At 41.3% G+C, this 21,536-nt stretch overlaps 2 protein-coding genes and 1 long non-coding RNA gene across 3 annotated transcripts; 2 read left to right on the top strand and 1 right to left on the bottom strand.

The window, feature by feature from the left end:
* Positions 1 to 1,809: 1,809 nt before the first annotated feature.
* LOC129823021 (phosphoenolpyruvate carboxykinase, cytosolic [GTP]-like) lies at positions 1,810 to 13,055 on the bottom strand. The gene is made up of 10 exons (XM_055881685.1): positions 12,407 to 13,055; positions 8,120 to 8,332; positions 7,565 to 7,749; positions 6,922 to 7,128; positions 6,525 to 6,712; positions 6,074 to 6,236; positions 5,624 to 5,839; positions 3,749 to 3,886; positions 3,428 to 3,523; positions 1,810 to 2,968 (listed from the first exon to the last, which is right to left on the bottom strand). Exons 1-10 carry the CDS (start codon positions 12,436 to 12,438, stop codon positions 2,499 to 2,501), a joined length of 1,908 nt encoding a protein of 635 aa, XP_055737660.1. The 5' UTR covers positions 12,439 to 13,055; the 3' UTR covers positions 1,810 to 2,498.
* Positions 13,056 to 14,046: 991 nt separating this feature from the next.
* LOC129823025 (uncharacterized) lies at positions 14,047 to 16,676 on the top strand. Its single transcript, XR_008754556.1, has 4 exons — positions 14,047 to 14,136; positions 16,252 to 16,347; positions 16,441 to 16,484; positions 16,610 to 16,676. It is a non-coding gene; the product is annotated as an uncharacterized LOC129823025 (long non-coding RNA).
* A 1,307-nt stretch (positions 16,677 to 17,983) lies between these two features.
* LOC129823024 (proteasome activator complex subunit 1-like) lies at positions 17,984 to 21,443 on the top strand. The gene is made up of 11 exons (XM_055881687.1): positions 17,984 to 18,215; positions 19,073 to 19,105; positions 19,208 to 19,270; positions 19,393 to 19,494; positions 19,643 to 19,700; positions 19,889 to 19,986; positions 20,131 to 20,199; positions 20,297 to 20,364; positions 20,476 to 20,530; positions 20,609 to 20,695; positions 21,122 to 21,443. The coding sequence occupies exons 1-11, from the start codon at positions 18,177 to 18,179 to the stop codon at positions 21,200 to 21,202; spliced, it is 753 nt and encodes a 250-aa protein (XP_055737662.1). The 5' UTR covers positions 17,984 to 18,176; the 3' UTR covers positions 21,203 to 21,443.
* Positions 21,444 to 21,536: the final 93 nt, after the last annotated feature.

The raw sequence follows: 21,536 nt of genomic DNA, 5'->3' as shown, positions 1-21,536 counted from the left end.
ACATCACTGGGGCCAAGCTTCCAGCCAAGGACTTCTATACCAGGTGGTGTCAGAGGAATGCCCTAAAATGTTTGTTTATTTTTTTGTTGTTTAATGATATATATTTATTTTATTCTATTACATTTTTTACCAATTTTTTCCCCCAATTTTGTGGTATCCAATTGGTAGTTACAGTCTTGTCTCATCGCTGCAACTCGCTTACGGACTAAGGAGAGGCAAAGGTCGAGAGCCGTGCGTCCTTCGAAACACGACCCAACCAAGCTGCATTACTTCTTGACACAATGCCTGCTTAACCTGGAAGCCAGCCACAAAAATGTGTCGGAGGAAACACCGTGGCGACCGTGTCAGCATGCGTGCACCTGGCCCGCCACTTGAGTCGTTAGAACGCGATGGGACAAGGACATCCCTGCGGGCCAAACCCTCCCCTAACCCAGACGACGCTGGGCCAATTGTGCGCCACCCCATGGGTCTCCCGGTTGCGGCCGGATGCGACAGAGCCTGGAATCAAACCAGGATCTCTAGCAGCACAGCTAACAACTATGACACAGTGCCTTCGACCCCTGCGCCACTCGGGAGGCCTCCAAAAGGCTTCTTAATAACAGCTTCTACCGCCATAAGACTGTTGAACAGCTAATCAAATGGCTACCCGGAATATTTGCATTGACCCCCCCCTTTTTATGCTGTTGTTTATTATCTATGCATAGTCACTTTACCCCTACCTACATGTACATATTACCTCAATTACCTCGACTAACCTGTAACCTGTACCATATTCTCCCCTGTCATTGCAATGGTGAGAGGTTAGCATGTCTTGGGGGTATGATATTTGCGTGTCTATGAACAAAAGTTGTTGATAAAGTTAATCATAAATAAGGTTTAATACAAGTTGCAACAGGGAGACAACAGCCAGCATAGAAGCAGAGACAATGTCTTACTGGCCTCTTGGAGACAGTCCCTTTATTTCCTAATCAGACCAACAAATGTTCTGTAAACACCAGCCTCTTGGAGACAGACCCTTTATTTCCTAATCAGACCAACAAATGTTCTGTGAACACCAGCCTGAGAGGCTTGTAGGAAGTCAAAACAAAAGGCAGTGGCTTTGTTAGATACTACAGAATCAGTATTTCACAGAATACAATAACAATCAGCGCGTCCTCGGTCCTTGTACCTCCAGTCTGGCGTCAATCCCTCTCAACAGTTAGGAGTTTAGAGATACTCTGAATGATCTGCTATGGAAAGACAACTGACATTTACTCCTGAAGTGCTGACCTGTTGCACCCTCTACTACCACTGTGATTATTATTATTTGACCCTGCTGGTCATCTATGAACATCTTGGCCATGTTCTGTTACAATCTCCACCCAGCACAGCCAGAAGAGGACTGGCACCCCTCAGAGCCTCGTTCCTCTCTAGGTTTCTTCCTAGGTTCTGGCCTTTCTAGGGAGTTTTTCCTAGCCTCCGTGCTTCTACATCTGCATTGCTTGCTGTTTGGGGTTTTAGGCTGGGTTTCTGTACAGCACTTTGTGTCGTCAGCTGATGTAAGAAGGGATTTCTAAATAAATTTGATTGACAACCCACTACAGCATTGAGTCTGGTGACCATCAACCCAAATGTTACAAACAGCACACTGGAAATCATGTTACAGAAAGGTCAAATATATAAATATGCTGAATATTATATGAATCACTCTAAACTGAATCTGAACTTAACTCATCTTAAATATCCCCATTACTTATGAATGTTTTATTTATATATTTTGGGGAGTTATGTCAGTTATGTTTGGTGTTGATCAACAGACACAATTGAGGCTGAATTTAAGGTTGTTTATTAATAGCACTGTAATAAAAACCTTCACATTAAATCTCAGTTTTATTGGTCCAACATGTTACATATCTCATGTGTAAACATTAGATCATAATCATTTTTATTGGAAACAATACAAAAGTGACAGAAAATTCTAATGAATCTTTCCCCCTGAGCCAACCAGATGTATTTCCTCATCACGCTCCAAGCCAATGGCGAGTGAGAAAATACACATATATTGAGGTGTTAACATTCTGTTTAAAAATGTTTAAATGAATATGGATATTTAAGCTTGTCCTGATTAGATATGATTCTTTGGGCTAAAGCTTGTAAACATCCAATGCCTTTATACTTCATTGCAAGATGTCAGTAAGGTACTGTTAAAACACTGATTCTGCTCTATCACCTCACACCTACTGATAGAGCCACTGACAGTGTGTGGTAGCATGAACTGCATTCGTCAGTGATGCAGTCGTATCATCTCATTGTATTTTCTTACAATTTAGAAACTTTGGTTTATATCTACTCACATATAGGCAAAGCAGTTTCCACAAAACTGAAATTAGCTTGTTAGTAATTTTTTGTCAGTCGCACCATATCCCCATCCCCACCATACTGCAGCATCAGTGTAGTGTAGTGTCCAATAGTCAATACTTTCTCTCTTCTCTCTCTGAATCATCTGGTCCCTCCGCCTCTCAATCCCTGATCCTGTCCTCCAGAGCCTTCAGCTCTCCCTCCACCTGTTGGGGGAGGTCGGCTCCCACCTGCTGGGTAAAGTACGCCCTCAGCTCCTGGGTCTCCTTCTCCCAGAAGGCCTTGGGCAGGTCGAAGAGGGCACCCATGTCCACCTTGCTGCCCAGTCCCTGCAGGTTGATGGCTCCCTCCAGTGGCACCCAGCCCACCATGGTCTTCTTGGCCGCCTCGTCCTCCCTCTCACGGCTGCAGCGCTTGAAGATCCACTCCAGAACGCGGGCGTTGTCGCCGAAACCCGGCCAGAGGAAGGAGCCCGAAGTGGGGTCCTTCCGGAACCAGTTGACATGGAAGATCTTGGGCAGGTGGGTGGCGCCCTTGCGGGTCTCCATGCTCAGCCAGTGGGCCAGGTAGTCACCGAAATTGTAGCCGAAGAAGGGGCGCATGGCGAAGGGGTCATGCATGATAACCTTGCCTGGAGAAAAAAAAGAAGCATTTTATTCAAAAGGTCATGGTTTTCTACATTATCACTGAGAGGAATCAGGGAAAACAGTATACCATCATATCAGGTGCTATTAACCTTAGAGAGGTTTTTACTGTCTACTCTATAGACAGCTCCTATCCACTTAAATGTTAGAACTGTTCTGTATTTAACTAGGCAAGTCAGTTTAGAACAAATTCGTATTTACAATGACAGTCTACACCGGCCATAACCGGACCAATTTTGCACCACCCTATGGGACTCCCAATCATGGCCGGTTATGATACAGCCTGGATTCGAACCAGTGTGTCTGTATTGACTCCTCTAGCACTGAGATGCAGTGTCATTGACCGCTGTGCCACTCGGGAGCCCGAAACATGAATTAAATGATTTAATTAACTTCGATTTAATTCTATGACAAGCTCTTTAAATGTGGTTAATGAGGTACTGTACCTTTGTACTCAGCAGCTGCTGTGGCCTCAGATCTCATAGAGGCTCCTACAAACACACCGTGGCGCCAGTTAAACGACTCGTACACCAGAGGGACTCCTGGGAAACAGAGGTCAGAGCAACGGTGTAACAGTGTTCCCAAAGTGACACATTGGAAAAGAATGTCAAATCAGTCATCATAGGGAATCATTTGTATTGTTCTCGTTACATTAACCAAGCTGTATCATTTACAACACTAGATGCTAGTATGAAAATATATAGTGGTAATCTTAGATGACCTACTAAACCAATGTTTTAGTCATTGGATCAGTAGAGGCCACTCACCCTCTGGCCTCCTGCCCCCGAAGATGATGGCGTCGATGGGCACACCCTCGTCACTCTCCCACTGGGGGTCGATGATGGGGCACTGGGCCGCCGGGGTACAGAACCTGGAGTTGGGATGAGCACACAGGCCAGAGTCTCCTGTGAGGAAGAGAAAGAGGGTGAATATGATTGGAAAATATTATTACTGTTAGAAATTAATAGTATTAGGACATTAACATTTATATTACATTTTGATTTGATTGTATGCATATAAAATCACTCAGAAACATGATTACATTATAATTAACACTAATAGATTCATGGATAAATGCTATGTAGCGATTTACAAAGAGACAGCAGTACTAAAGTGTTGCAGTATTTTCTCAAACCAATGACAACAAAAGGATAATATCATGCCGTGTCACCAGGTGTCACTATTAAGACTACAGCAGAGGTTTCCAACCTTTCCGGTTCAGGGGACCACCAAATCACAGTCAAAAGCTCAAGGACCACCAAATCACAGTCAAAAGCTCAAGGACCATCAAATCATAGCAAAAAGCTCAAGGACCACCAAATCACAGTCAAAAGCTCAAGGACCATCAAATCATAGCCAAAAGCTCAAGGACCACCAAATCACAGTCAAAAGCTCAAGGACCACCATTTGCAGAGTCGCAGATTTAAAAAAAATAAATCACATTTCTCAGTAGTCAAATTTGGCCCATTTTAGCAGTGAATGTAACACATTAAAGCTGGAATCCTTAGTTGCTACATATATTTTGTGACTTATAAATGAATGATATATACCCAGTGATTCCTGAAGAATATAATCCTCATGAGTTTTGTTCAACTGTCATACCCCATACTCCAAGTCGATATTCCCGTCATAAGAAGTAATTCTCCCTCGACCAAACAGACCCCCATTGTAAAAGAGACAACTTCATTGTCCAATGCACATGTAACCAGGTCAAAAATCCTGACCTACGGTTCACAATGCTCCCACGTAGGGAAATAAAGCCTGCGAGAAGAGTCCTGTGGCTACAGGTTATTCGGCGTGGGAAATGTGGGGACCCGATGTCCAAGTAGACTACAAGTTGCTATGGGTGTGGGAAACATTTCATCACAGGTAAGACATTTCACTTGTTTTAGTCGATTTGTAACTCCACTCACTAGCTGTATAGTCTGTCTGTTTGTGTTGTTGGTCTTGTCTAGCTCAATGTTCCACTCACGTGGCTGCTAGCACCTTCATGAAAAGGGGCATGAAGGAAGCCCTACAGTCAAGATTACATTATTCTAAGTAGTGAGAATGCTCAGGAGCAAGCAATGTTGAAAAGTCATCTTGTACTTCTCTTAAATGTAGTTTTGTAATTGACTAAAACATGCAGATAACAAAACAACTGCATTTAAAAAAGGTCAAGTATTTGCTGTGAGCCAATGGGGTAACCTAGGTAACCACAGGTTGTTTTCCCCACAGCCGGTCAGGGCCGTGACAATCGACTGGGAGTATCAGAACCCAAAATACAGCAGAAGCTTGTCCAATGTTTGTAAACAAAGTAAATGGAAACAAACACTGCCTCAACACAAGGTTAAAACTATTATTTGATGGACAGTCCTTGCATACATAGCTCTTGCTTTGAATTTGAGAGTGGTTACATTTCTACAGGTCCATCACTCAGCTTTTTACCAAAACATTGTTTCATTTAAAGATTCCAGCTTAAAAGGCTTATTATTATTATTCATATGATAATAAACTATTTGCATTGTGGAAAGTAGTGTAAAATTGCTTATAATACCATTAATACTCCCAAGATATATTGTATTTGTATTAAATAATAATTTAAAACGACCACAGGACCAACACAGGTTGGTTCCCACTGTACTACAGTGAGTCAACTCTACCTGTTTTCCAGGCTTTGCCGTGCCAGTCGGTCAGGGAGACCCCTGCGGCAGGGGGGTCCAGTCCCTCCCACCACACCCCTCCGTCGCTGGTCTCGCCCACATTGGTGAACACAGTGTTTTTGGCGATGGTCGCCATGGCATGAGGGTTGGTCTTCAGGGACGTGCCGGGAGCCACACCGAAAAAGCCGTTCTCTGGGTTGATGGCCCTGAGTTTACCTGAGAACAAAGTGACAAGGACAGTGAGTGACAGAGATGCATGCATGGATTTGTTTCCTGAAGGAAGCACAATGAACTCTAAAACAGGAGGGAGTTGATGGTTATAGTTTCAATGGGTTGTACAAAATGTCTGACCATGAAATGAATAGCCTGACAGTAAATTCAAAGCTTGAGTATGTTACGGGTTGAGTCTTTACTAGTCAGTGTGTGTTGAGTGTGTATCCCTCCCCTCACCCTGACTGTCGAACTTCATCCAGGCGATGTCGTCTCCTACACACTCCACAGTCCAGCCAGGCAGCGCAGGCTTCATCATGGCCAGGTTAGTTTTCCCACAGGCACTGGGAAATGCTGCCGCCACGTAGCGCTTCACTCCCTGAGGATTGGTGATGCCCAGGATCTGGTGGGGGAGGAGTGACAGAGAGAGAGACACAGAGAGACACAGAGAGACACAGAGAGACACAGAGAGACACAGAGAGACACAGAGAGTTGCATTGAGTAGTTTCTCCCATAACGTAGGAACATCACAAGAGACTAACTAACTACTCCCTGCTACTGTATGAGGTACTGACTGTGGATCTGGATCTGGCAACCCATCTCCTGATATTGCAGGTCAGCACAGATATTCCTGTTGGAACCCCTCCAAAAAAGGGAATTCAGTGCACCCCAATCAGTTCCCCGTTCTCACCAGCATGTGTTCGGCCAGCCAGCCCTCGTCCTTGGCGATGCGCGAGGCAATCCTCAGGGCGAAGCACTTCTTCCCCAGCAGGGAGTTGCCTCCATAGCCACTGCCGAACGACAGGATCTGCCTGGTGTCTGGCAGGTGGGAGATGAGCACCTTCTCTGGGTTACACGGCCACGAGTTGACCAGGGGAGCTGGGAGGGGCACCGTGGGAGGATAATGGTGATGGGAGGGATGAATGAATATAGAAGCAGGGAATGGAATTAGAGTAAATGGAGAGACTAAATGAAATGAGTCAACTGGTGGTTGAACGTCACGTATGGCATACAGCTGGATGTGTATGGTTATGTAAGGGATGTGATGCATGACAGCAGATCGAGAGAGGGCCTCTGTGAAATGGTACCTTTCAGTGGGAGGGGCCGACCGAGGGAGTGCTGACAGCGCACAAACTCTGCCCCCTGTGACAGCTTGTCCATGACGGGGGTGCCCATGCGCGTCATAATGCCCATACTGGCCACCACGTAGGGCGAGTCTGTCACCTGCACGCCAAACTTAGACAGCGGAGAGCCCACCGGGCCCATGCTGAAGGGTATCACATACATGGTTCGACCTGAGGAAGAATGAGGAAGTTAATTTAAATGAACATTGAGAGATAGACATTATTTTTCATTAGAGACAAGTCTCAGTTAGCTGATTAAAAGAGTTGGTGTCTCCCAAAAAAAATCTCCCTTTTCAGATAATTATTTAACTCTACATTTTAATCCTAAATTCAACCATTCTATATTTTAATGACTGCTGGCCCTCTCACTGTCTAATTAGACTTCAGTGGTATGACACTATAACACTTGACTCAACGTTGAGGTTTAAGCCCGGTTTTCTGGTAGGCAAAAATAGGCATAAAAAAAAAGTGATGAACCCAATTTGACTGAAGAATAACACTCCATTACAGACAATTCATATAGTGTAGACAGCTGAAACTATAGACGGGATGGTGTAAAACCTCCAGAGAGGCCAGAAGGAGAGGAGGGTTGTGTACAGTCCAGTACCTGCCATGCAGCCTGGGAAGCGGTCCTGTCTGGCCTTCTGGAAGTCACCCTCGCTCATCCAGCTGCCCAGCTGGCTCTTAGCCCCCCCATCAGGGATAGGGATGGTGTCCCTCTGGTTCTTGGTAACGATCACAGTCTTACTCTCCACCCGAGCAACGTCCTTGGGGTCTGTACGTGCCAGCCAGCTGCACAGAGATAAAGGCCATAAACAGACTATTAATTCTCTTATCATTCTTTATGGTAGAGTGAGAATAACAGGCTTTTGATGAGCTTCAGGGCCACAGTGGAAAAAGTGACTCAAAAGACTGATATTGTTGTAAATTAATATGACAGTCAGCCAGATGACTTAGTTTGACAGACTTAGTACTCTCAATAACGTATATATTCAACGTAAGCATTCTTTACTAACCAGAAAAATCACACTTAATGTATTATATTCTTCTCTACATTACCTTAGCTCACTATCTTACTGCTTCCTGCTTCGTGACATACAGAGGCAGATTCCCACCATTCACAGCGGTGATAGAGTACGTAGGGGACCACAGCAACACTCACCAGTTCTCATACTTGGGTAGCCTCTTCACCATGCCGTCTTTCTCCAGGCCAGCTAGGATGTGAGCAGACTCCTCTGCGCTCCCCATCACCACATGCACATTGGCAGGCTTGCACTCATCCACGGCGCTCTTCACAAAGTCAGCCACCGCTGGAGGCAGGGAGGGGATCGAGGCTAGGGAGCGGACCCCCACGGATGTCCCCACTCCACCCCGTCTGTACCAAGACACAGGGAGGTAAAGAGTGGGTGTGTTACGAAGGCTGACAGGAAGGGGAACCTTATTCAAAAACATACTGTACCATAATATACATGATATCAGCTGTAAGAGGAGCAATAGTACGATCATTTAGCAACTTGCAGTTGTTTTTGTTTTAAAGATACCCAAATGGATATCAAATTTAAATCTGGTGTTAAAATAGGCAACAATACAAACAACATTTAAATACTGGGTAGCGAGATGCATAATGGTAGCAAGACACACAATTAACCTCTTCAGTATGGTTTCAGGGATGCAAATTCTATGGAGAGCAGATTAGAGGACAATGTGTCACTATAATCCTACTATTAGTGCTAGTGAATAATCCACACATCAATAATACATAGAGGTAATGGACTAATGTACTGTCACTTCTCAGATAGCACTTTTTAGGGTTTCCCCAAACAAAGGCAGGCACTGTGAATGTGTTACTTCTGAACATATTGTAGAATAGCATTTCATGATCCATACATGTTCTCCATGATTTAAAAGTCTGTGAGACATATCCCATACCTTCAAAACTCAAATGACTTTCATGAGGAAAGGCCATTGACAGAGCAGCCATCTTCCTAAGCGGTTTGGTTCTGCTGCTCTTCCTCAGGCTAAGTAAGAATGTAAGTAAGTAGCAGGAAGTGGACAATCTAATGCAAACTGTGTCCAGGGCAGTGCAACCTGAGACTTCAGCTCAGAGCTCTTTATAATGGCAGGGGCACGTAGGGGGGGCTTTCTGTTGTTTGTTAACAGCAGTGTTCATAAACAAGGGCAGAACACAATCAGTTACAACATGTGTGACCAATCTGACGAGCTGACTAGAAAAACCAGGCACGATGGCTGATGGTTTTACAAAAAAAAGGACATTTAAAAAAAATAAGGCTGAAAATGACGATATGGGTTCTCAGATACACTCTTCAATTGAACTTTTTAAGACTCATTTTATTGACATGTCTAGGAACTGATTTGGGCTCTCTTTTTGGCTCTGGGAGCTGAGTTACAATTGAACTCACTTTCCAACTCATGGCTATAGGTCCATTGACTATTTGGCTTGAAATTCAAAAATCACACTAGTTGAAAGATTATTTTTTATTTAACTAGGCAAGTCAGTTAAGAACAAATTCTTATTTACAATGACGGCCTACTGGGGAACAGTGGGTTACCTGCCTTGTTCAGGGGCAGAACGACAGATTTTTACCTTGTCAGCTCGGGGATTCGATCCAGCAACCTTTCGGTTACTGGCCCAATGCTCTAACCACTAGGCTACCTGGTAAAAGTGCTAGCACGCAGCCAGTCCCAATTGGCTGCATCATTGGTGTCATTAAACTTGACGTGTACATAACGGCCATTTCTAAAGGAAGGGTTAAAGGCTGCCCAGTGCCCTAGGTGCAAACTGAGAAGATAACATGTTGTTGATGGAAAAATGGCATATTGCCAAGAACAATTCTTGCCCAACATCACAGGGAACAAGTGTTATTTAAAACACTGTTTAACCCTTTACGTGATGATACATCATCTTAAAGAACTTCTCCAGTTCATGAAGTATCTTATAAGTGACACATTTCTGCATGCAGTCGACCAGATGTGTGTTGAGAAACTTCAGACTGGGAGAGAGCAAGCAAGCAGACAAAAAAAAAAAAATATGAACCAGGAGAGGAGAAAGGTTAGGCTTTCCACCTTTTCCTCAGTGTAGAATGCCATGCTTCAGGCCACTTTAAAAAAAAACAGACTTCACTGAAAATCTATTGAGCATAATGCAGGAGCTTTTGTTCTGTCATGCAAACATCTAAACTATACACGTGCTGCACAATATTACAAGAAAGAAAAAAGAAAAAAAATGTAAAGGAAAGAGAATGTGCTCAACATGTAACATGAGCTCATATGTACTGTATAAGCTCTATATGTTTCCATTTTAGGGTATGGCAAAAGTCCCAGCTCCCACTACAAGTACCATAGCAGCACAGTTCAACTTAAAGAGTACAAATCTGCCTGTGTAATTTTTCAATGTAGCTCACCAAACATAAGCTATATTTAATTAAGAGCGCACCCGGCTTTCCCATTGTGGGGCGCCCACAGACATTTCTGTGAAACCGAATGTAAAACAAGGAACAGGCTACAGTATTATCCTGACTTAGTCAGGGAGAGAAACATGTGAGCACAACGATAACCATAACAATGTATCATTTCTCAACCGCCTGTGGCCTTCTCTTTGGGTCTCAGTTGAGCTTTGCATTGTCTCATTTACACCAGGACAAAAACGTAGACCAATCACCATGCACCACACACAGTCACCCCCCCACCATATTGAATGTTAATAGCTTGGTCCAGAAGGAATTTTCAGGAACTGAGGAGAAATGCATGTAGCACATGCATACTGGAAATACATTCATTCACCATGCATATACATGCAGAAGTCATTAAAACTCCTATGTCAATTACGCAGCTACACAAATCCTGACAGTGCACTCTCTTGACAATCTAAAAAAATATAATGCACTTTGATTGTGTATCAACACTCATGCACCAATCACAAATGCACAGACACATAGATCCTCTCCAGACAAGATACACTCAAGACTGCTCACGTTTACTTTTTTTTGTCTCCGTGTGACGTCGCCAAAGCCTAGAGAAAGAGTTGTGACGGGGAACGTAAGAGATTCAAAATGAGGGACATTGAGCACGTCTCTTTGGGCAGTCCTGTCTCTCACTTATTATGACAGGATCTTGAAAATTCTTTCCATCATTTTCTATCTCAGAGGCAAACAGCTTTTGAAATATGTTTGGTCAGATTTGTGCACTTCCAAATCTGCCTGACACAAACCAAGACACAGACAGAGATGTCGGGGTGTGTTGTGCTATACGTCTGAAACTATTTCATAACTGACAATCAAGATGTAGATGAATGGCTCACTGCTTCGCATTTCAGTGCTTTGCAAATTCTTCAATAGGACCTTCCGTTCTACAATGGGGACATTTAAATGCTTAGTTTGTGGACATTTAATCTGTTGTTTATGTATCCTTGATATTTGGTTACGATGTATCTCTGATATTGCAGGGCGTGTGTATTCCCAGAGTTTGCCGCCATAAACATATACCCTATCATAAGAAGGATGTTTGCCTAGGATTTCTGCCAACAGACATACAGTATCTTGAGTGAGATAGCAATAACAACTGATTAAAGTATCCTATCCACGATAGGGATATTACTAATTCATGAAAACTAATTTAATACCATCTTTAGGCTACCATTGCAGTTTATAAAATGTTGAAAACCCATAATGTTGCTGAGTAGGCTACACTATACTCTGCCATGGTTGGTCAATAAGGAAATACACTGAACAAAAATATAAACGCAACATGTAAAGTGTTGGTTACACGTTTCATGAGCTGAAATAAAAGATCACAGAAATTTCCCATACAAATAAAAAAACAATTTCTCATTTTGTGCACAAATTAGTTTACATCCCTTTTAGGGGGCATTTCTCCTTTGCCAAGGTAATCCATCCAGCGGACAAGTGTGGCATATCAACAAGCTGATTAAACAGCATGATCATTACACAGGTGCCCCTTGTGCTGGGGACAATAAAAGCCACTCTAAAATGTGCAGTTTTGTCAAACACCACAATGCCACAGAAGTTGAGGGAATGTGCAATTGGCATGCGGACTGCGGGAATGTCCACCAGAGCTGTTGCCACAGAATTGAATGTTAATTTCTCTACCATAAGCCACTTCCAATGTAATTTGAGAGAATTTGGCAGTACATCCAAACGTAGACCACAATTGAATTTTTCAATGGCTATTTGAAAGCACAGAAATACCGTTTAGAGATGCTGAGGGCCATTTTTATCTGTGACCAACAGATGCACATCTGTATTCCCAATCATTAAAAATCCATTGATTAGGCCCTAATGAATGTATTTCAATTGAATGATTTCCTTATTTGAACTGTAACTCAGTAAAATCTTTGAAATTGTTGCATGTTATGTTTATATTTTTGTTCAGTATAAATTGAGTTTTAAATGGCAAAATGTTAGATACTCACCTTCTGATAAGTCCAAGCAAAAGGCACGACATCTTGTAAAATACTAAAATGGGGTAATGAAATATAAAAGTCTAAAAAATAAATATATAGAGAGAGAATAAGAGCGTCGTGTGCCCTTTAGCACCAACTACAACTCATATCTGATTGGTCTATGAAGACGAACTGCAATGTGAGGTAGCCCAGTACAGGCTAATGAAAGAACTTTGCAACACGTGTAACAATTTATCGGAGGCATACACATTGACTGAATCTAGGTTCTGCGCATCGCAGTCGACGATGATGTTTAGGTTGATAAATTTAATGCAAACGAATAGCCTACCGATTGCATATATATATATATATATATATATATATACGCAAATGTATATTTATTTCGTCAAGTAATCCAGCAGTAGGCTATTGATGTAGCTAGATATTCGTTATATCCGTTCAGAAAAGGTTATAAAACCGGACAATCAGAAAACTAATAAAAGGACCGCGAGGTGTCTGATTTTATGTTAAAATTACTCGCTTTCAATAAAACATGAAACAACTAAGAGGAGCATTTCATACAACTATCCTATCCCTGCTCCTGCCTCCTTCACAGCCAACCAAACCGCCTCTACCGGGTGATGCAAGTTCTGAAGTTCCTGTATCCGCTAAGACACAACAGCCGCGCTGGTGACCCTCATATATATACTTCAGCAATGGTGACTGGTGGTGGATGTAAGGCACGTACGGCCTATGGAGAATCAATGTTGAGGGAAATAGTTGTTCGCTTTTGGTGTGTGCTCGAAAGAGACACGCAGAGTCAGCTGAATAAATGCAAAGTCATTGAAAAAAAATAGTACAGCGGAAGGATATCTCAAAATGACAATATTGGCTCCGTAAATTCTATTGAGCCAGCTGGTGCAATGCAGGTTATCCAACAAAAGTGTTATTACATAAACTAGTAGGCCTACCTAAATTATTACACACTGCCATAGGACAAATAGGCCTGACAAATTACAGAGACTATGTCATCATGATTGATGCATGGTGATACCATAACCTATCATGACTTCTGGGCATCTTTAGTTTGATTTTGATAAGGGCAACTATGAGCAGTATGAAGCATACTAGGCTGAAAGTATATGGGATTCATCTAAAGATATTTGCTATCTGTGATACCGCTATGCTCTTTCTATTTTTCATTGTACCTTCATTCAATGTGTAGGAGGCCTGAGCTGTATTCGTGGATGGGACAAAAAGCTTCTGATCTGTTGACCAGTTCTGTCCAGAATCTACCAAGCAAATCAATGTCTGAGCCTGGTCTGAGAGATGCAAATTGCAGATTTCCTGTTAATGTTTCCAAGTTAGAGAGGGAAAGAGAGAGGAAAAGTTCAAGGGGAAGTTGTGTGGACAGTGAGAGAGAGAGATACTGACAGTAGGGTAGACAGAGTTCAAAGGAAGATGAGAACCCCAGTGCCACTGGTTAAACTTCTATAAACTGTGATATGGCCAGCAGAATCAGACGACATATTATAGAGACCACCATGCACTACTAATGCATTCACTCCCCCGCCCACAGATGCAGTCCTCGGTTATCAAAGAGAACATTCAGAAATGCTGCTGCTGGCACAAAAAAAAAGGCATTTGAAGCTCAAATCATGGTTGGAATGTGGACTTAGTCTTGTTATCTTACATTGAGAGTCCATGAGAGAGGCCTATCATAGGTTACATGAACGCTGATAAGGGAACAACTGAAAAAAGTAAGGTCTCAACCAGACCCTTCTCACACCAAGTAATGTGGGTTGTTTGATTTGATTTGACACCAAGTAATGTGGGTTGTTTGATTTGATTTGACACCAAGTAATGTGGGTTGTTTGATTTGATTTGACACCAAGTAATGTGGGTGGTTTGATTTGACACCAAGTAATGTGGGTTGTTTGATTTGACACCAAGTAATGTGGGTTGTTTGATTTGATTTGACACCAAGTAATGTGGGTTGTTTGATTTGATACCAAGTAATGTGGGTTGTTTGATTTGATTTGACACCAAGTAATGTGGGTTGTTTGATTTGATTTGACACCAAGTAATGTGGGTTGTTTGATTTGATTTGACACCAAGTAATGTGGGTTATTTGATTTGACACCAAGTAATGTGGGTTGTTTGATTTGATTTGACACCAAGTAATGTGGGTTGTTTGATTTGATTTTTGATTTATTTTGTTGTTCATTTTTTACATTCTCAAATCAGGTCACAGAACCAGGATGGAAACTGAAATGTAATCTTTAAATGCACATTCAAGAATAGAAGGCAGACAATGCATTCTTGCAGTCTTACTTCTAGGTTGGTTTAAATGTTCTAGAACCGAAAGGAAAATTATTTGACTGAGGATCAAACAAGATCTCTTGATGCTTGTTCTTTTATAATCGTAACTAATATGTCAATAATGAACTTGATTCAGACTTGTACTTGTAGTTAGAACTAATACCATTTCATGGAACACTATTAATTTGTCAGGCAACCTTTGCTACCATGTTTCTCCCCTAGACGCTCCCCTCCCCTTTATCGTCTGTCCTCCATTGAGGAAAGACCTTTGGTCAGTATATTTCGCAACTAGGCAGAAATGGAAAACAACTTAAGTTTAAATCACTCACTCAATTAATAACTAATGTCTACCGCTGTGACAGCTATTTTAGAGTCGTTCTTTTGGCTGTACTGGATGTCTGCAACACTAATATAATAATATATATTATACTTACAGTTATCCTATTTGGATATCCCATGGGGTCATGGCTAGGGATCAGACATTATTGACAGCTACCCTAGAGCAGCTTGCTCAAGGGCACATAGGAAGATTTTTCACATAGTCCGGTCTGGGATTTGAACCAGCAACCTTTTGGTTACTGGCACAATGTTCTAAACCACTAGGCCAACTGCCACCCAACATGTGGTTGGCACAGGGCATTACTTGAACAAGTGGATGATTCATTGACAGCTAAATATTCAGATTACGATTGTCAATTCAATAATTTGAATAATCAGACAAAACAATCCGATTGATTTGCAGTAAGTTGTTTGGATAACTCAAATGGATCTTATCAATTATGGCTGATTTCAAACTGAGATGTTGAACCCATTTAACATGTACATTACTACATTACATCATGAAGTTGCTGAGCCCCATTAATGTGCTTGGGTGGCTCTTAGCCCTTTTTTCATCACTTTGGATCCAATATGAGTTTTCTGCTGAAAGTGAAACAACTTCAGGTCAAAATACCCTTCATGATGCAAGCACTCACACCACAGTGTTGCCATGAGTAGCATAAATGACCTAAATATAGCCACACCATTGTTAGACACATGTTGTCCAGCTTAGTACATCTTAGGAATCTTACACGCTAGCAAGGTTCATACAAATCTGTGCTGTTGCAAACTTAATGCTAGCTAGAAGTAAGAGGAAATAAAAGCATACACTCTTACATAAAAAAAAGGGGATTCTAAAGAACCTTTTGGTCTATTCAAATTTGAACTGCCATTCTGATTAAAAAACCAACTGCCATTCTGATTAAAAAAACAACTGCCATTCTGATTAAAAAAACAACTGCCATTCCAACATGACAATGCAAGAGGACGGTGGTTGAATATATGAAGTCAGTCATATGATAAACTATAGCTAGACTAGATAGATAAAACATTTGAGCACTGTTTGTAAGCTAGCTAGCTAACTAGCTAGACAGGTCAAAGCTAGGCTTCTTTAATTAGCCACTTTACAAGCTAGCTCTTACAAATAAACATGATTTTGTATTATGGAATATGCCAAACAGGCACCGCCTGACAATGGCTACTAGCTAATTGTTACTTTTATTTCAATATTTCAGTGTGGAGTCAGATGAGGGGACTATGTTTCATGAAGCTATTACAAGATTGTTGTTGACTGTTGAATGCACTTGATGGGCAGTGGACTGACAGAGGAAGTATTTATCTAAATTATTTCTATATATTTGTCTTGGTGATTCAATGGGCTAGTTAATCATTACATGGCTTTTGACACATTATGTTTTGCTCAGTCTGGCAGTAACCCATCAGAGGCTGCTGCTGACAACAACTCTATGTAAGGTGTTCTTCTAAATCATGATTATATGTCTGCATTGCAATTTATCTTTATTTTGGCAGATTAACTCATGTTTATTTCTGTAGATTAACTCATGTTTTTGCATCTTATTTCTTGTTCTCCAGACCCAGCGGGCAACAACCCCTACTGTACTGTTCCATAACGCCACAGAGTTGGTACCAAGATTGACGTGAGTCATCATTTAAGCAAACGGATTTTACCCTGGCCAACAGTGCATATTTCCAAACTATATTTGCATATAATGACAATAAAATGTCAAAAATATGCTGGTATTATTTGGTCCATTAATGTTTATTATATTATATTCTTGGCAAAAAAAAATATTACAATTTATTAGTAGTAGCCATAATTCATAAATTGCACCATACAGGGTTCAATATGGAACCAATTTTGGTTCAGTGAAGAAGAAGCCTTGGGATTTTAATCAAAGAACCCTATAAAAGGGTTCTATACAGAACTTTTATGGGTTCCATATATGAAGCAAGCAACAGAACCCTTTTTGTTTATATAAGGATAACAATTTTTTCTAAGTGTATAATATGCCATTAAATTTTTTTGTTTCGTTTTTTTGTCAAGATTCAACAGTTCATCAACGTTGGTCAAAATTACTATACTGTAACATAAAATATCAATAATAGGTTTGACTTGCCCTCAAAAAGCAATATTACCTCTCAGAGAACCAGAGTTTATCAACCCTTCATGGCTTTTTCAAGCTCTCTGAGCAGAGAGCAACTTTTAATCTGTAGAAAGGCTTGTAGTTGATCTGCGTAGGGCAGCAATTAGGCTACTTGAATTAGTTTGTTTCAGGTGATGGAAACTTCAAGTGAGAAAGCCCCTATGACCAAGACTGGCCCAGCTTGCACACTGTAGTCTTTGTAATCATGGTTTCTTTGCTAATTGAGTGCCAACTTCATGTCATGTGCACTTGCACACTGGGAGCTACAGTTTAGTATTCTGTCTTCTGAGTTATTAGGCTATCCATGGTTATTATGAATTCAAACAAAATTGGAAATCAGAAAGCATTCTGGATAAAAAATAATATATCATATTTTCATTTAGTATTCTGTCTTCTGAGTTATTAGGCTATCCATGGTTATTATGAATTCAAACAAAATTGGAAATCAGAAAGCATTCTGGATAAAAAATAATATATCATATTTTCATTGATGAGACCTACTTAGTCATATGACATCAGACAGACAACTGACCACGAGCATATCACTCAAAATGACAGAAGCAGCATTACCATCTATAGGACACACTCAGAACTGCAGTTAGGTAATAATTTCTCTGCCATTAGTCATACATAAATGCCTCAAAATTCACAAAAAGTGACGTTAGAAGAGGAAGATTATCTCATAGAACAAAACCTGTGTTTACCCCGTACCCATCAATGGGCTACACTGTGGTACGCTACGGTCCCATAATCAAACTACAAATCCCACGATGCTCTAGCTTGATCTTCTAAACAGGAAATTACGTCTCCGTGAGAAGGGTTCAGATACTTTCATTTTCACTTTTTGAGCTGACTAACGGGTGACTATTTTCAGCGTTGTGCACTATCAGACATTTAGGAAAATCCGCGCATTCTGTGAACTATTTAGTTGCTTTCTATTTTTGCATTGCAAAAGGTCATTTTTGCATATCAAGTAAATAAATACCCATCACAAGATGACTTCCATAGACATTCGCCCGGAGTCGAAGAAACAGGTAAATTTGTCAATTTGTTTTCGAATGTTGTCTAATATAATAACTTGACTATAGCCTATCAATATACTTTGTGTCAGATAACTCCTGAAGCAGCCCTGTTAATCTTCAAGGCGTTTAAATATTTAGACCAACAATAGGACCATGTGAGTTCACATGTCATCACAGCCTAGTCTCATAGACTAGACGTAACATAGTAAACGTAAATCTTGGGCGATCAAATTACTATTATGTGTGTGTGTGCGCGTGCGCGTACGATGTTTGGTATGGTTAGATAAGACAGGTTACTTAAGGCAAAGGGTGGGCATATAACGCAAACGTCTAGCAACCCGAAGGTTGCATGTTTGAATCTCATCAAGGACAAATTTTTCATTTTTGCAACTTCTTTTTTGCCACTTTACAACTACTTAGCATGTTAGCTAACCCTTTAACTTAACATTAACCCCTAGCCTAGCTAACGTTAGACACCCAGTCACCTAGCTAACATTAGCCACAATAAACTGTAATTCATAACATATTGTAACGACCCTGGGTTTATAAGCGCGGAAATCGACTCTGCCGCACGAGCATGCTTTTGCAGCACAGTCGATAGCGCGCCGCGAGGGTTCGAGACCTGCTCCCTGCTGTTTCATTACAATATCATAGGAAATGGATGATGTACATCCACAAATTAATACATACCATAGGAAACGTAACATTTTCACGCTGATTGGAGTGTCCAAATGTAAATTCACTGTGTTGCATCAGGTGAGCCACAGTCCAGGTGAAAGTAACTGTCCCAACATTATAAAGACACTGGGAGTTGGGTTTTCTGCTGTGAATTCTAAACCTTTTTTCTGTGTTTGGTTTCAATTTCCTAGGTTGATGATTTCTGCACTCAGCTCACTAAAGAGGTAGGCCCTTAGTGGTGCAGGACTACTTGAATAATAACCAAATGACCACATTTGAGATGTTAATCATAACTGTGTCCAACATTGGTAACTGGTGTATTACAGGCAGAGACCCTGGTCACATCATTCTTCCCTCAGAAGATTACAGAGATGGAGACGCTGTTGAAGGTGAGACTGTGGGAAAACACAAGCACACCTTTCAATCTCAGTCCAAATACATCGATGCAAAGCTATTGTACATAAGTATGCAAATATAATCAATTTTTTTGTTTATGTGAAATGGTCCCCAGACATCCTTAAGCACTGATGGCCTGGCAGCTCTGAAGGCCCCTCTGGACATCCCAATACCAGACCCGGCTAAAGAAGAGGCTAAGCAAAAGAAGAAAGAGGAGGTACAGACGTTTCACCCAATTCAGCGTTCTATCATGATTAATCCCTTGGATTACACTGGAATCACTTAAAGTAGTATCGACCATGCATACACACATGAAGGAATCATGCAAATTCCTTCGCCCGCCCCTCTTCTCACTTGTTTTGCAGAAAGAGGCAAAGGAAGGGAAGAAAGACAAGGACACCGAGAAAGAAGATGAAGACGCAGGTAGTTAAGACACAATACCACGATTTACAACTGCGGTTAGCTGTCAAATTGCACAGATTTAGGATCAGCTCACTCTTCCACTAATCCTAACCTTAACCATTAGAGAGGACACACAAATAGAATCTTAGACCAGTGCGTTTGTATAACTTCATCCTACTCTGAGTTTTCTCATGGTGTTTCTCCCTAAGGGCCTCCCTGTGGTCCGATCCCCTGCAACGAGAGAGTGGAAAGTCTTCTGAAGGAGATCAAGCCTCAGATCCAGATACTGAAGGAGAAACTCAACACAGTCAGTCAACCCTTTGTCCCTCTGTTAGTCTCTGTGTGGGCCAAACTGTTATTTTACATCTCAAATTCACTAGCACATCTTTTCCAAAATAGGTGAGAAGTGTCTAGAAAAATACATAAATACTATGATCTCTTACTCTGGCAGGTGTCAATGTGGGTGCAACTTCAGATTCCCAAAATTGAAGATGGGAACAACTTTGGGGTGGCTGTACAGGTCAGACTTTCTGATCTTAATAAAATGATGATTGTCATATCAGTCATACCTTGATAATACTGTTGGTAGGTCCTACGCTCATGATGTTGTTTCACAGGAAAAAGTGTTTGAATTGTTGACCAACACTCGCACGAAGATCGAGGAATTCCAGACACAGATCTCAAAGTAAGAGGCCGTAACCAAAAGATCACTGTTTACATTCCTATCTAATTCGTTATGTAGTTGTTGTGTTAATGAAGGTGTTTGTTAGTCACATTATCTCTGATGTGTTGTCAGGTACTACAGTGAGAGAGGGGATGCTGTTGCCAAGGCCTCAAAACAACCTCATGTGGTTAGTATCCGTGTGTGTGATCGCTTTCATTTGTGTGTGTGTGTGCGTTGACCATATTTGGTGTAACTCTACCTCCAGGGAGACTACAGGCAGTTGGTGCATGAGCTGGACCAGTACCAGTACTGTGAGCTGCGCATCGTGGTTCTGGAGATCCGCAATACCTATGTAAGCGAAGACGCCTCATGTATCATACCTCCCTGTCCTTCATTAGACGTGCTCAGCACCCCCAAGTTAAATAAACTTTCCCAGTGTGAACAAGTATTTACCTCGACTTCAAGAGTTGTGAATGGAAACCAAACCCTGTTATCAAGCGAACAAATTGAGTTTATAATTACCAATACCTCTCCTGCTCCTCACATTGTACTTACCTACCTGTCTTACTCTGTTTAATGCCCTTGTCAAAAAAGGGTCGTTGTAGGTGGCGATGATGATGAATTTGTATGTTTGTTAGGTCTATTGCGGTGTATTTTCTTGACGTAAAGCAAAATATCTGTGTGAAACAGACAAATAAAAGATCTATCTTATCCAATCTAATGATGAAAGGCTTTCAGTGATGTAATTACCCTACTATTTCTGTCACCCATTCACCAGGCCTTGCTGTTTGACATCATCAATAAGAACTATGACAAGATCAAGAAGCCCAGGGGGGACTGCAAGGCCCTCATCTACTGATCAACTGACTCTTGTGTACATCCACTGGAGACAGCAATATAGCGACACACTCTTACTCACCCATTCACATGTTATGATACAAATCGTGTAGTGTAACATGTTAAAACGCTTGTTGGGTAACTGAATACCTTCAGACACAGTGCATTTAAAAACATTTTCATTTTCATAACATAAAAACCTGCTGTATTACACAATCAATTTATTCAGATTTCAAATTAAAGTAGCGATAACTGGCATAACATCAAGTGAGTATTTTTTTTTATGCTTCATGGGGAGATTTGAAAGTATTTCAATATTTTGCTTATGAAAGTTTGACTTTCTCAATTCTGTGGTA

The sequence above is a fragment of the Salvelinus fontinalis genome, chromosome 25 (genome assembly GCF_029448725.1).
Source record: "Salvelinus fontinalis isolate EN_2023a chromosome 25, ASM2944872v1, whole genome shotgun sequence".
NCBI classification, from domain to species: domain Eukaryota; kingdom Metazoa; phylum Chordata; class Actinopteri; order Salmoniformes; family Salmonidae; genus Salvelinus; species Salvelinus fontinalis.
Note: the sequence above shows the minus strand (reverse complement) of the source record. Positions and strands in the feature narration are given on the sequence as shown.